The following is a 14920-nucleotide window of genomic DNA, read 5'->3' as shown; positions in this document are numbered from 1 at the left end:
AAACGGGCTTTAAACTTTATTTCTCCCTTTGACTGATTTCGGTTCTAGAGGTATTTTGCCTCGGGATTTCCTCTCCCCGGACTTCCGGCTGACTTCACCAGAGGGCGAGCTGTTTCAAGGTGGGGGCTGAGACGAACCGCTGGGCGTGCCTGAAGAAAAGGCGCTCGGGACAGGGCCCTCCGGGATGGAGGGCTCGGAGGATCGAAGCAGGAGGGGAGGCGGACGTCCGCGGGCTCGCCGAGGCCCGGCAGCGGGCGTCCCCACCTGCGGTGCTGCAACAACCCAGCGTGGCCGACGGCCTCCGCGTGCCTCCCGGGGAAGCGCGGGACTCACCGGGCAGTAAGTCTTGCACCAGGCCTCCCTCTCACGACCCGCGCCCTCTGGAGCACCAGCAGGAAACAGAGCCCTTCCCAGCGAACTCACCGAGGGCCTCGCGCAGGAAATTTCAAAAAGCCCAGAAATCACGCCCCCCGGAACCGGAAGCTTTGCAAGTAGCGCCCCTTGCCGGCCAGCTATTTATAAGGGGCGGGGCCGCAGCAAGAACTGCAACTCCCAGAGTGCAGCCTGAAGTTTCCGGTTTCCGGCGAAAGGACCGGAGTGAGTGTTTATACTGGCGGCTCTGCGGCCGGGTTCTTTACGCGGGACGGGTGAGCGCGCTGGGACCTGGGCCGCGCGTGCTGGACGTGTGTGGGCTGCTTAGCATGGGAGCCGTGGCATCGTCACCAAAGAAGAGTGTCCCTGCCCCGCCACTGGCTCTCTGTGACCTTGGGAAGGAGACTTTACCTTTTTGAGTCTCAGTTTGCTCGTCTTTAGTATGTGCATGGTAATGCCCGCCTCAAAGAACAATTGTGAGGATTAAATGGGATTTGATATATAAAAAGACCTGTTCCCTTCCTTGTAAAGCTGGAGACGGAAGGTACCTTGAGGGTGCCCTAGGGTCTGCTGGTCGGCCTGGAAGCCTCACAGCGTTTTCTTTACTCTTTCCTGCTAGAGGCCTGTTTGGAAGCAATAATGATTACAACAAGGACTTGTCTGGCCCTACGAGATTCTTCCGCCCTTAGAGTTTCTTGTACATTTTCTGGGCACCCGTATCTGCCAGACATTCGGACAATAAAGGCAAAAAATTCTAGTCTTTGCTTTCAAGGGCCTCTGATAATGGGATGGGGGTGGAAGATTGAGAATTAAATAGAGTTTTGTAACCCTTTGCCCTGAGGGAATGTGGAAACCACAGAGGAAAGGGAGAGGAGACAGAAGAATTATATTTGTGTTGATCTTGGTAGGAGTTTGTTAAACAGGCCAAAGACGGAAGAGGAATTCAACTGGAGTTAAATAACCAGAGGTGTCAACTGGTGGTGGTGGGAGGGAGGCTTGTTACGGATGGAGGCCTAGTGAGGGTGGAACGTGAAGTGCTGGGGAGAGTGCGACAGGTCCAGGCTCTGTTGGGGAGGAAGGTTGGCAAAGGGAACAATGAATATTTGTAAGCCAGGCTGCAGAGTTTAGACTTTGGTTTGGGGTTCTAAGACGAGTGAATTGGTCAGATCTGTGTTTTAAAATGATGAGTTGGGTGGCAGCATGGATATTTGATAGGAAGAAGCAAGAGGCAGGGAGCTTGTTATAGAGCTGTTATAATTCAAGCAAGAGTTGATGAAGAAAATTGGAAATAAGGAGTGTACATGATGGGAAGATGGTTAGATGATCTCAATTGAACCTCACAATGTTCCTCTTAGGTGGGATGGTGTTTTTATGTTCACTTTAAAGATAAAGAAACTGAGACCTAGAGATCTAAAGTTTCTTGTTATCCATCATAGGATGAGCAAAAAGAGAGGACCCCAGATTCTAGTTCTGGTTTCCTGATGTCTCGTATGCTTTTCTGACAGTGTCACACTGAATTCTCTCTCATTCAGCGCCTTGGTGGGGTGGGGTTGGTGTAGGGTATTGGTCCTTTAACCACTAAGGTTTTATTCCTTTACAGGGAGAAAGAGAGAGCGTGAAAGAGAGAGGATGTCTCTCTCAGATTGGCACCTGGCAGTGAAGCTGGCTGACCAGCCACTTGCCCCAAAGTCTATTCTTCAGTTGCCAGAGACAGAACTGGGAGAATACTCACTGGGGGGCTATAGTATTTCATTTCTGAAGCAGCTCATTGCTGGCAAACTCCAAGAGTCTGTTCCAGACCCTGAGCTGATTGGTGAGTCACTGTGGACTGGGGATGGGCTGCTGTTCTCGTCTCTTCTGAGGGAGGATACTTATGGAGTTAGAAGGGTAAATGAAAGAGTATGGGATTTGTTGCCTCATAATGTTAGCACTCCAGGGGAGTGTTGTTGGGTTAATAGAAACACAGTTAGTGTAATAGAACTGTTGGTTGCATTTCAGTTGTGCATTATACCAAACTACTTTCTCAAAAAGTATCTTAACTCTGACACTGTTGAATCCTTTCTCCTCCTAGAGGAGGAGCCTGTCAGGAAAGGGCCCGCATATGGCATGTGAGATGGCTCTTAAGGGAGGGGTAGAAGGATTTTTGGTTGGTTGGAGGGAAGGCGGTAAAAATGGAAGGAAGATGGCAAGGGCATTCTAGGTGAAGAAAGAAGGGATTTAAACAGACCATAATTAAGCTCTAAGTGTAATTTGCTGTGGATCCATCTGGCAAAAAATGTGTTAAGCCAATAAAACACTGGATCTATCCTTCACTGTTGCTGCTTTTTCCCATTCGTTTGAACCAAGTGATCTCTGTGATGTTAAGCTCCAGAGCCTTCCTGGGCACAGATTCTGTATTTTATGAGCTTGTATTTGCTAACAGTTGTTATTAAAAATGCATTTATTACACAAGATTTTTAAAAATAAGATTTTTTTTTTAATGAAAGTGTCAATATACAGTCTTGTGTTGGTTTCAAAAGTACATTCCTGTGGTTCAGCAGTCCTGTGATCACAATTGTGATTGTGAATTATTGTGCCCCTTTATCCCCCTCCTTTGCCCCCCCCTGCACCTGCCCAACCCCTCCCCCTTGGTAACCACTAGTCACTTCTCAGTGTCTATGAGTCTACTGCCATTTAAACTGGATTATTTTTTAAAGCATGTATCATTCTCCAGCTGTCTGTCCAATCAAGATAAGGTTTTTAGGGAACAGAAACCATCTAAATTGTTTTGAGGAGCAGTATATAAATGGGTAGTTGTTTTTTCAGATCTGATCTACTGTGGCCGGAAGCTCAAAGATGACCAGACTCTTGACTTCTACGGCATCCAGCCTGGGTCCACGGTCCATGTTCTGCGCAAGTCCTGGCCGGAGCCCGATCAGAAACCGGGTGAGGGGTGAGGGTTCTACAGGGAAGGGTCTGTGTGTGCTTGAGGCATGGGCTTGGAGAGAGCAAAGGGGCGATTTACTGAGATCCTGATAGAGGAGATCTTTATTACTTTTGAATTAGACCACATTGATAAATAGTGCAATTTTGATCTTCTTGTGGCCAACAGCACCAATGGAAGATTTATTTCTTTACCTTTTAAGTTCATTACCCACTGTTTTCTTTCTTTTTTTTTTTATTTTTTGAGGTTTCAGATAATCTACTTCAAAGTTTAATGATTTTTTCAAAAGAATAAATTTGATAATGTAAGCTAAGCCAAAGTGAAATTACATACATGTATTCTTTTTTCTTTTTCTTTTTTTAAAATTCATTTTATTATCATTAATCTACAATTACATGAAGAACATTATGGTTACTAGGCTCCCCCCTTCCCCAAGTCCCCCCCACATACACCTTCACAGTCACTGTCCATCTGCGTAGTAAGATGCTGTAAAATCACTACTTGTCTTCTCTGTGTTGCACAGCCCTCTCCATGCTCCCCCCACGTTATACATGTTAATCGTAATACCCCCTTTCTTTTTCCCTGCCCTTATCCCTCCCTTCCCACCCATCCTGCCCAGTCCCTTTCCCTTTGGTAACCGTTAGTCCATTCTTGGATTCTGTGATTTTGCTGCTGTTTTGTTCCTTCAGTTTTCCTTTGTTCTTATACTCCACATATGAGTGAAATCATTTGGTACTTGTCTTTCTCTGCCTGGCTTATTTCACTGAGCATAATACCCTCTAGCTCCATCCATGTTGTTGCAAATGGTAGGATCTGTTTTCTTCTTATGGCTGAGTAATATTCCATTGTGTATATGTACCACATCTTCTTTATCCATTCATCTACTGACGGACACTTAGGTTGCTGCCATTTCTTGGCTATTGTAAATAGTACTGAGACCCCACTGTTTTCTAATGCAGTGGGAGAGTGTGTGTCTAAACTCCTTTAGATTAGCAGTTTATTTCTCAGTGAACTTTGTGGCTTTTTGTTGCTGCTATTCTCATTAGAAAAACGCTGGAAATTCCTTGAGCTCCTCTCATGCTGTAGTTCTCTTGTTAGCAGAGCTTCCCACAAACAGTCAGCTCAGTCCTCCTGCTATGCTGGTAATTTATTTTCCTGAAGCTTGAAAATATTTGAACAGTATTAAAGTAGCTCTCAGAGAAAACATGCAAAGCCTGGAATGCCTTTTTGACTTACTAATAAAAGGTGCTGCTTGGAATTCATAGTTTAAATTTTGCACCTGTGTTTTAAAAGCTTCCCAAAGGATAATAAACCTAAGCTGCAAAAAAGAGATTATCTTTGTCCAACTGGCAATTTGACATATTTTTATAATGCTCATGATTGCTATGATGGTTATCAGCTTGAAATTTTCCGTTTTTAATTCTAAACATAAAGGACAAAAAGATCTTTTGTACACTGATGGGAACGGAAAAGAGAAAAGCAGTCTCTAACATCTGGAGGTGGGCTTGACCCTCAGCTAGGCATTGAAACGTGAACAGTTTCACAGATCACCAACTTCTACAAGCCCACTTAGTCTGAGACTGTTGTGGACTAAGACAAAAATAAGACCCTCCTTGAAGAGAGGCCAAAACCTGAACATTGTCCACACCACAAAAAACCACATATCCCTTTATCATGGCTTTTATGAGTGACTGCTACTTCTTCCCCAATTATAGCTTTCACCTTGCTCTAGATTTCACTTTAATCTAATTATTAAGATACCCAACCATAAAATCACCCCCACTTTCTGACAGCATCCAACCCAGAGTAAAATCCTGCTTCCTTAAACTTATCCAAATCCCCCAGCTGAAGCCTTAAACCCTCAAAGTTCTTTCTAACATCATCTTACTGAGGCGCCTCCTGTTGCATGGACTGCATTCTCCTGGCCGTAGGAAGCAGTGAAGGTGGGCCCCTCTGGTTTTTGGCTGAAGGGCATTGACAGAAGGAAAGTGACATTTGTGGCTTCTTTAAGCCAGATTGTTTCTGTTTGAAATCTCATTTAATCATTGCAACGGTCCTGCAGGGTAGGCAGTAGCTTTAGCCTTTCATAGACAAGGAAAGGAGGGCAGGAAGGTATTTCTTCAAGGTTGCCTACTTAAAAAATGAATGCAAGAGCTGGGATGTGAATCCTGGTTTTCCTGGCTCATGAGCTCATATTCTTTGCACTGGGCTGGCTGTGTCCCATTTCCAGAGGGTGAGATTAGCTCAGCGGTGTTATAGAGACAGTCATAACTTTTAGCTCATTACTGGCTTAAGATACTAATATTAAGAGTCCTTTTTTCCACCTGGACACTTATGTTTGAAACAAATGCCTTTTTATTGGGAGGTAAAAAAAACTTCAATCTGAAAAGAAGTGGTTCTGTCATGGCTTGGTAGATTTTATTTTTGAGTGCTCTTCCAAAAGGGAACACATTTCTTGATCTTGATCTAGATTAATGCGTGTAGGAAGAGAACCTGTCAGTTCCGCCCTTCCTCCCTGGGTCCCTTTGATGGCTCTCTGTGCAGATTACAGATCCCTTCAGGATCTCACTTAGCCAGCTATTTGAGCAGGGTTGTGTACCCAACATCCAGCCACAAAAAAACAAAAACAAAACCCACCAAACAAAGCCTAGTAACTTGCTTTTCCTTCAGTGTTCCTTGCTCTTTTAATAACTGTACACATTCTTGCTTACGTTTGGAATACTTCCTCTAGTAAATCTGTGCTTTACCTTAAATACCTTCTCAGGGCCTCCCCTGGGATACAGCTGTGTGTACTAGCTGTTGGCCTGTTCTTAGCACCCTCACTGGGATCCGTATCTCTGCTGAGGTCCTCAGCATGGTATTTTTTTTATTCATCACATTACCTTTCATCTAAAGAGGGAAAACATATTATAATAATGCCTTATGTATATATATATATTTTGGTATCATTAATCTACAATTACATGAAGAACATTATGTTTACTAGGCTCCCCCTTTCACCCCCAGCATGGTGTTTTGTAATTGTGTCTTTGTGTGTTTATCTAATCTTATTTCTTCTACTGTCCTAAGACTTCCATGATGGAAGGGTCTCTTATTTTTTGCATCCCTGTGCTTTGCCTCAAACCAGACATGGAATAAATGTTTAGTACATGTTTGTTGAGTACATAAATTAGTTAATTTAGTTAAGATGAATATTTTACAAACGAGACAACCCTTATGATTAGAACTATAGGTAAAGATGTAGTTACCACACTGAACTCCAGGGGTGCCGTTCACTTCTCTTTGGGAATGGTGCCCCTGGAGTTGGGCAGTGCACAGTCTGTATAGTCACAAGTAGCTGTCCTATTTGGGCACTTTTAAAAGTGTGACCCAGGGTGAACTTCCTGCCCACTTTCCCTCCTTTTACCCCCATTTCTTCACCTATAAAATGGACTGATGTTCCAAGTAGTAGTGTAACCAAGTAAAACTAAGACAACTACTAAACTTTCCCATGTATGTGAATCAGTGTCCAGTTATCAAAAAGGAGCTTTGAGTCCCAGTGAAACACTCATAGGAGTGCAGTGTATTTTCTTGGTCCTTTTTTTTTTTTTAATTCAAAATAATATTACAGAAGCCTGAAAGAAAATATCAAGAAAACAATTACCCCTGACCCTGTCACCCTTCCTGAATGCCGTTCTTCCCTTTGTTCCCTTCTAGCCTTGGACCCCTTGCACACTGACACATTTTACGTAGTTTTGCTAGAGAAAGCACATACAACTTTGTGTTCCATTTCTTTCTCTTAACATACGGTGTTAACATAGCTCCAGATTGTTCAGATGGCTTGCAGCACTTACTTTAAATCACTGCATAAAAATCTGCTGAGTTGCTGATCCCTCCCTCCTTTCCAACTGTAAGAAGTCTAGGGTTCCTGCAGTGGGATACTGATCAGAGCAGTCTCTTTTATGTGGTAAGATTCACCTCTGCTCAAACTCGAATTTGTTTTATCTACTGAAGATGCTTGAGAGAGAGTGTACTTCTCGCATCTGTGGCATAACGGTTTTTCTGAGTGGATGCTCACGTTTCCAGCGGGGTGATGAGGGAAGGGTGATGCAGACTCAGCTGCATCCGGCACATGCCGAGCTGATGTTCTGCATCCACGGTGGGGGCACCCCATCCCACGTTGCAGGTAACCGAGTGTCTTGTCTCCAGAACCTGTGGATAAGGTGGCTGCCCTGCGGGAGTTCCGGGTGCTGCACACTGCCCTGCACGGCAGCTCCTCCTACAGGGAGGCGGTGAGTGTGCGCCGCTCCCCCGTCACGGACTTTTGCCAGGACTGCAGGAGAGGGTGTGAATGCTGTCGAGTGGGGTAGAGTGGGAGCTGCAAGCCCATTGCCGTGTCTACCAAGAGTTCCTCCGGGAGTTGTTGCCATGTCTGTGGGTCTCAGTAGAGTCCTGGCTTCCCCCAGAGAGGCGCTCTGAGTTATAGGCACTGTTGATTCCCTCTACTGATAATGATTCGCCTCTCCTGGCAGAGGATCCACATATTGTCTCTGCTGGGCCTCATTCTTTGACTTTGGCTGAACTGCCTGCCCACCAGTCCTTACCTGGATTTCCTCCCTGGGAAAGTGCACTGGTGTCTTTCTACAGGAGAGTCGATGAGCAAAATTAATAAAGCTGTGTGAACTTCCCAATGCATGTGAATATGAAATGATAATTGTACAGAGATTGGAAAGGACTTTTGGGACCTAGAGAAACCTTTGTTAGTGGGCTTATATCAAGAGCTTTATTTTGGAAGCATTAGAACTGTAGATAAGGGAAAGGACCAGAGGTTGAAGGTTTACTGTGATCTTGCTTTTTAAAATCATTTGTTTCCCTTCCAGTAAACCACTGTCGCAGAGAAAAAAAGGGGCTCTCTGTTTCCTGGGGCTGTTGTTCCATGTGGTGGTATATGTGCAGGTGCTTAGAGGGAGAAGGTACTTCAGCAGAACGTGGTGTTTGCTTAGTGGATCGAGCTGGTTGGGGTGCTCAGCCCTCCTCCATTTCTCCTGCAGGTCTTTAAGATGCTCAGCAACAAGGAGTCTCTGGATCAAATCATCGTGGCCACCCCAGGCCTCAGCAGTGACCCCATTGCTCTTGGTAAGTGCAGAACTGAGCTTGAGGAGGCGTTGTTGGAGAAGGTGCAACCTCGCAATTAACTCTAAAGGTCTTTGACCACGTTTTGAAGAATTACTGGTCTTGTGGTCGGGGGTGGGGGGGGTAACTAAGGTGTGTTCCATATACCCAGCCCTTCAAGAGCTGTCAGCCCCGCAAAGAAATCATGGCCTAACTACCATCAAAATGAGACTGTGAGGATGCCAGATGAGGGCAGCAGTTAGCCCAAACCAAAGCAATCAGGGAAGACTTCCTGTACACCTTGATGGATAAGGGAAGAACCCTGAGGTATGGGGAAAAGACACTGGCATGTTGATAGACAGTATGCGATCTAAGTGCAGGGGGAGGTAGCAAGTAGGGAACAAGATGGAGAATGCTTGCGTTGTACTTCTGGTGCTTTGTTTCCTCCACTTCTCCTCAGGGTGCACTGTGGTCCGGTGTCCCTGTTGAGCTGGTTGCTCTGAGGCCTAAAGCCCGTTCTCCCTCCTGGATTTGGCTAGATTGCAGTGTCTGAGGTGAGCCCTATTCTCTTTCAGGCGTTCTCCAGGACAAGGACCTCTTCTCTGTCTTCGCTGATCCCAACATGCTAGATACGTAAGTAGACCCACCTTATTAAAGGGTACCCTGCCACTCCTCGTATGCTTGGGCCAGAAACCTAACTGTCGCTCTGGATTCTGCTTTTGGAGCTCCTCCCGGTCTCTCCCCAAGTCTGCCTTCTAAAAATGTCAGGAGGTGAGAAGAGCAGGGTTTGCTGGGACACGTGGAGGTGGCGAGATGAAGCAGGGTTCTGAGGGAGGCAGTTTTTCAGGCCAGGCTCAGTTTAGATCTCATTCTGTAGATTTTACTGAGCCTTTGAAATATTTTAAACTGGGCAAATAAGCAGGTGCATTGATCCTTAAATTTTGGAGCTGAAAGGGACAGTAAAGATTTGTTCCTTATTTTGCAAGAAAACAGCCCCATTCTAGGAAGAGAAGGGGCCTGTCAAAGATTGCCCAGGAAAGTAGTGGTGGAGTTGAGACCCCAGCCTGACCCCTGAGCCTCCTAGGCTGCAGGTGTCCCATCATGCCTTGCCAGATTGCCAGAAGGGGAGGTAAAGTACCAGCGGTGGATCCCAGAACTGAAGACCTTGCTGCCATTACTGGCAACAGGGCAGGGCCACAAAGCCAAGTGGAGGGAGGTGCTGAAGACATTTATTAAATGCTGAGGCATGTAAGAGCAGGCATAGGCAGCTTGATGGTGGTGAGGGGTGCCCACAACTCCGGCCTACCCAGGATTCTCTTTCCATCTGAGTCACTCTTAGGTTTCTTCCTGCCCCTCCCCTAGGTTGGTGCCTGCCCACCCAGCGCTGGTCAATGCCATTGTCCTGGTTCTGCACTCAGTGGCAGGCAGCACCCCACTGCCAGGAGCTGACTCCTCTTCCCGGAACATACCCTCCAGCTCATACCGGGACATGCCAGGTGAGCCCCAGGATAGCGTAACAGGCCCCCTCGGCAGCCGGCAGTGGCCCAGGGATTGGCTTTGCTCAGTGGCTATGTATAGTGCTGGCAGAGGGCGTTCCTTGGGAACTCTCAGTTTGAGTCAGGCTGTGCATCTGTCCTGTAATTTTCCAAGGGGAGAGATGAAAATAGGAATTTGGAGAGTATCTGGGCTGAGATGATTTTGGAGCTGCGCCTGTGCCTTTCTGTTCTTCCTCCTGAAGTCTGTTCTTCCTCCAGGTGGCTTCCTGTTTGAAGGGCTCTCTGATGATGAGGACGACTTTCATCCAGTAAGTGGCCTAACTGCCCCCCGTTTGGACGAGATCACACAGGGGTGCACCCTTCCCTGGGAACTGGCGTACCCAAGCTGGGAGGTGGTCATAGGCCCTTTGGTGGCTGATACATGTTATACTATTCCTTCCTGAACCTGGCAGCTTGGGCAGTCTCCCCAAGAAGTGTTCCTGGAGTGGGGGTGGGTTTCATCTGGGAATGTCACAGTACCACTTCCCTAATTCTGGGTACCTCCCTTCTCCAGAGCACCAGGTCCACGCCCTCTAGCAGCACACCTAGCTCCCGTCCAGCCTCCCTGGGATACAGTGGAGCTGCTGGACCCCGGCCTATCACCCAGAGTGAGCTGGCCACCGCCCTGGCCCTGGCCAGCACTCCGGAGAGCAGCTCTCACACGCCGACTCCTGGCACCCAGGTATGGAGGGAGGGCAGGAAACTCGAGGCCAGGCCCCCAAGGCAGGAGCTCCCCAGCAGCAGAAGGGTTTCCCTTTGCTGAGCCTGGTGTTAGATCTGGTTTGAGCTGACCTCTGCCTGGAGCCCTGGTGGGTTTGTACCTGCAGCCCGTCCTTCCCCTCACTGGCTTTAGGGTGCAGAAGTTGGGGTTGAGCACAGTCCTGACCTAGTATTCAGGGCCGTCTCTCCCAGCTCTGGGGTCCTAGGCTAGGTCAGGGGCTTGATTGCATTTCCCTGGAGTGGAAAAGAACTGAACCTCTCCTGCACACGTCATGAGCTTTTAGGCCCCTCTGTGGGGTTGTCTCATGCAGGCCCGTTGGGAGTTGGGCACCGTAGGGGCACGATGGGGTGATGTGACGGGATGCGGATGTGTGGGGAGACTGCGATGCTCTGAGGGCGGCACTGACCACTGCTTTGTCTCTAGGGCCATTCCTCAGGGACCTCACCAATGTCCTCCAGCGTCCAGTCTGGGACGCCCATCACCAACGATCTCTTCAGCCAAGCCCTACAGCACGCCCTGCAGGCCTCCGGGCAGCCCAGCCTTCAGGTCAGTCTCCCCGCGCCTGTGTTGGGCGGCTTCCTAGTCACGTTGGATACTGAGCTTTCTTCTGCGCTCTGAAGGGCCTTCGCACTTGGCACACTTTCCTCGAGGGACAGCTGGGGCCTGGCAGGGTGACAGGAGAGGATGCTCCCTGCAAGGGCAGGTGTCCCATGGCTTCTAGCACTCTTGTAACCCCATGACCACGGCCTGACTCTGCTGTCTGCCTGGCTTGGATACTTATGGCAGTTTTGGTCAAGGAGTCATTCATTCATTCTGTGAGGCTGACTGAGCCTTGAGCACATTTGTACCAGGCCCGGTTCCAGCTGCTGGGGTAGAGGTGAGGTGTCGCCGTTCTTGCCATGGAGGGGCAGCCGGCAGCTCCTGAACTGGGAAGTAGCAGGTAAGAAGCTCAGTACAGGCTTGAGGTGAGGGCCTAGGTCAGAAAAAGCTTTTCTGAGGAAGGGGTGTTTAAGTTGATTGTCAAAGAATGAGTTAGAGGTTAGGCTGGGAAGGGGGTGTTTGGTTGGGGGAATTCTGTGCAGGCAGAGGCAGCTGATTTGAGCAGATGTGTGCAGGTGTGTGTTAACATGCTGAAAAATGCAAGGCCAGAAGGCCGTGCTCTAGTGGGGAAAATCCTGAGACGGACTCCGAGGAAAGGGGAGCAGGGGCCTGTGTGTGAGGGCCTTGAGTCCCTGGGTGAGGAGCTCAGACTTGATCCTGCAGTCACCAGGGAGCCATGGAAGGTTTTACGCGAGGAGTGACACTGTCCACTCCGTGTCACGGAAAGGACATCCTAGCAATTAAGTGGAAGACCCAAGGGATCAACATGTAATTGCATGTCTCCGTGCATGGACTGTCTGCTTCACTCTGTTTCCTTTGCTCCTCATGGTAAACCTGGGGGGTGAGTATTGTTTCTGGAAGTTGTCCATGGTCATAAAGCCAGCAAGTGGGAAAGACAGAGTTCAAGCCCATTGGTTTTCTCTGCCCGCCTGAGGCCCTGGTGGATAGTGAGGGGACCAGGAGCTGGGCCCGTGGACGGCTTGTCTTTTCCGTTCCTTCATCTACAGCAGCTAGAGGCCTGTTCCCTCTGTCTGCAGCTCAAGCTTTCACTGGCTCCACCTGGTCAGTGAAGTGGGTCCCATTTGTTTTGTGTGGTGTTTAAAAGCCCTCCCTCCACATCCTCCCCTTGCCCGCCTGCCTCTCTGAGTTGGCATTTCACCTCTGCTTCTCTGCCTTCCTCCCACGTGTGAACACATTGTTTTCCCGAAGTTGTGCACTTCCTTCTTCATGAGATACAAATACCAGTGAAGCTTTGTAAATGCTGAAAAAATGTGGGTTAGTTCTTTAAACCCTTACAGTAGAGAAGGCTTTTCCTAGCTGAAAGTCAAAATCCAGGAGCCATTACATAACTCCTGTGAGTGTGTAAAAGTAAAAATTTGTGCGAATCAAACCAAACCAACCAAACAAACAAACAAAATAGCAGACTGAATTCTAACAATAAGCTGGGGGAAAATCTAACATAGTATCTGACAAAGGGCAAAACCTTTCTGATGTGTAGAAGTTCTAGTAATTTAGGACCACCAACTACATAGAGAAATGGCTGAGGATACAAACAGACTATTCATGAAAAAGGAAGTACAGATAATCCTTAAAGCCACCTAATTCTTTGCAGTCCCACTTCTTGGAATTTATCCTGGGTATGTACATGTAGAAGATGACATCTGCACAGAGTCACTCACTGCAGCACTGTTTGTAATGACAGAAGATTGGGGGGAAAAGTGGGGGGATGGTTGTCGAACAGAGGTATAAGAAAAGGGTAAATACAGGAATGCTTATTTATATTTCCTCAGAGGAGACAAAATTGGTTATCTGGGTTGGATATGGGAGTGAATGCGAGAAGGACTTTCACTGTGCGTCATGCTCAGAAATAAAACGAATTTTAAAGTTTATCCCTCCCATCCCATTTGCGTATGTGTGTGTGTATCTGTGTGTCTGTACACATACAGGAAAAAGAAGTATTTTGAAATTTAGACTGAGAAATTTGTGCTTTCTCTTTTAATCCTTATGTTAAAACATTCCTCTTTTTATTGGAAAGAACTTCTAGTTTGGTCTCTAAATCCTGAGGCCTCTTGTAGTTTTCCTAGAAGCCCTGGGTCCTGAGGAACTTCACATCAGCAACTTTGCTGTCGGGACCCAGCTTCCTCTCCCTCCCAGAAGCGTAGACCTGCGTGAGCGTCCGTGGGACTCCGGCTAACAGTTCCTGCCTGGTCCTGTCTTTCTGCAGAGCCAGTGGCAGCCCCAGCTGCAGCAGCTGCGTGACATGGGCATCCAGGATGATGAGCTGAGCCTGCGGGCCCTGCAGGCCACGGGGGGGGACATCCAAGCGGCCCTGGAACTCATCTTTGCCGGAGGAGCCCCATGACCTCCCTGCTTCTCCTGAGCCCGCAGCTGATTGCCAAGGCAGTTGAGCATGGGGGCACTCCTGAAGGTGCCCCATCTCTCCTCTTCCCAATACACCTGATGGTTGACCTTCTGCTTTGTCCAGTGCTTGGCCTTTCTGGCTGCTCTGAGCCGGTGGAGGCAGTGGAGCATGCGTGGCGTGTGTGGATCTTGGTGCTGTGACACTGGGGAGCATGGATGGCCCCTGCTTCTGGGCCCTGGGTGGAGAAACTTTTTTTCTTTTTTCTTTTTTTTTTACTTATTTTTATTAAGGTATGATTGATATACACTCTTATGAAGGTTTCACATGAAAAAACAATGTGGTTACTACATTTACCCATATTATCAAGTCCCCACCCACACCCCAATGCAGTCACTGTCCATCAGTGTAGTGAGATGCCACAGATCCACTATGTCCCTTCTCTGGGCTACACTGTTCTCTGGGTCGAGAATTTTAGACCCACGGCATGGGATGCCATGTGATGTCCACTTGCTCTTTTGGGAGCAGGTTGCAGTCATAACTCCCAGGCTCTGGTGCTTTGGGGTGTGCCATGAGGTCATGCCTAAGGCTGGAACAAGGCTGCTGCCAAATGTCCAGGGTAGCTGCTGTGTTACAGCAATGGCCAGAAGAGGCTTGCGCTTCTGAGATGCCCACAGTCTGAGGGGTGCAATTCCAGGGGGAGCAGGTAGGGCTGCTTGCCTTCTACTTTGCTCCTTCTCCCAAAGACTAACAAAAGATTCCTTGTCCCTCCTCTGGCCTGATCTTACCAGGTATTCTTGATGCCTGTTCTGTAATGATGCCAGAATCCAGACCTCAGCGCTAAGCCAGGAGGCAGTGCCCTCATCTCTGTGCTGAAGGCGTAAATACAAGAGCAGTTAAATAACAATGCTAAACGCCACCACCAACACGAACAGGGCTCAGCTTTCATGTTGAAGCGAGGGCCCCAACCTTCAAGCTGCTGCTCCATCTGCCTGAGTCTCGTTCCCCTTGGCACGGTGTCCCCTGCTGCGTCACAGATATGTCCAAGCTGAGCAAGTGGGTTTCATGTGCTTTGAGTACCTTGTCAGGAAAAAATCTTTCCCCCTCAAATGGTGTTCTGGTGGGAAGGAGCTCAGGTCTGCTTCTGCCCTGGGCCTTTGGCAGACGTTCCCTCAGCATCTGCAGTCATGGTCCTTCAACTCCTGCTTGTCACCTCCGAGGACAGTAGGTTTACCACTTACTGGGACTCTCTGCTCTGTCCTCTGTTCCCCAGAGTGTTGGGCCCTAGTCCCCCTCTGCCCCAAGGGACCACACAGAGC

The 14920-nt window shown here is 48.1% G+C and overlaps 1 protein-coding gene across 3 annotated transcripts; it reads left to right on the top strand.

Annotated features, from left to right (window-relative positions):
- Nucleotides 1-552: 552 nt before the first annotated feature.
- On the top strand, nt 553-13715 carry UBL7 (ubiquitin like 7). 3 transcript variants are annotated; one of them, XM_036907726.2, is made up of 11 exons: nt 553-647; nt 1973-2185; nt 3178-3297; nt 7484-7566; nt 8326-8410; nt 8962-9019; nt 9749-9882; nt 10141-10190; nt 10436-10603; nt 11066-11188; nt 13467-13715. In XM_036907726.2, exons 2-11 carry the CDS (start codon nt 2002-2004, stop codon nt 13602-13604), a joined length of 1143 nt encoding a protein of 380 aa, XP_036763621.1. In that variant the 5' UTR covers nt 553-647; nt 1973-2001; the 3' UTR covers nt 13605-13715. The 3 variants fall into 3 exon arrangements, with proteins under 3 accessions (XP_036763621.1, XP_036763622.1, XP_057344956.1); XM_036907727.2 differs by lacking the exon at nt 553-647 and adding an exon at nt 654-823; XM_057488973.1 differs by lacking the exons at nt 553-647; nt 1973-2185; nt 7484-7566.
- The last annotated feature ends 1205 nt before the right edge of the window (nt 13716-14920 follow it).

This window comes from Manis pentadactyla, chromosome 11 (assembly GCF_030020395.1).
Source record: "Manis pentadactyla isolate mManPen7 chromosome 11, mManPen7.hap1, whole genome shotgun sequence".
Taxonomy (NCBI): Eukaryota; Metazoa; Chordata; class Mammalia; order Pholidota; family Manidae; genus Manis; species Manis pentadactyla.
The sequence above is the reverse complement of the archived record's forward strand: the minus strand, read 5'-3'. Positions and strand labels throughout refer to the sequence as shown.

Bases quoted from the DNA above. Each gene is read 5' to 3' on its own strand.
- UBL7 (XM_036907726.2), top strand. From the start codon at position 2,002: ATGTCTCTCTCAGATTGGCACCTGGCAGTGAAGCTGGCTGACCAGCCA. The intron at 9,020-9,748 runs GTAAGTAGACCC...CCCCTCCCCTAG, and splicing joins GATCCCAACATGCTAGATAC to GTTGGTGCCTGCCCACCCAG. The intron at 9,883-10,140 runs GTGAGCCCCAGG...TTCTTCCTCCAG, and splicing joins CTCATACCGGGACATGCCAG to GTGGCTTCCTGTTTGAAGGG.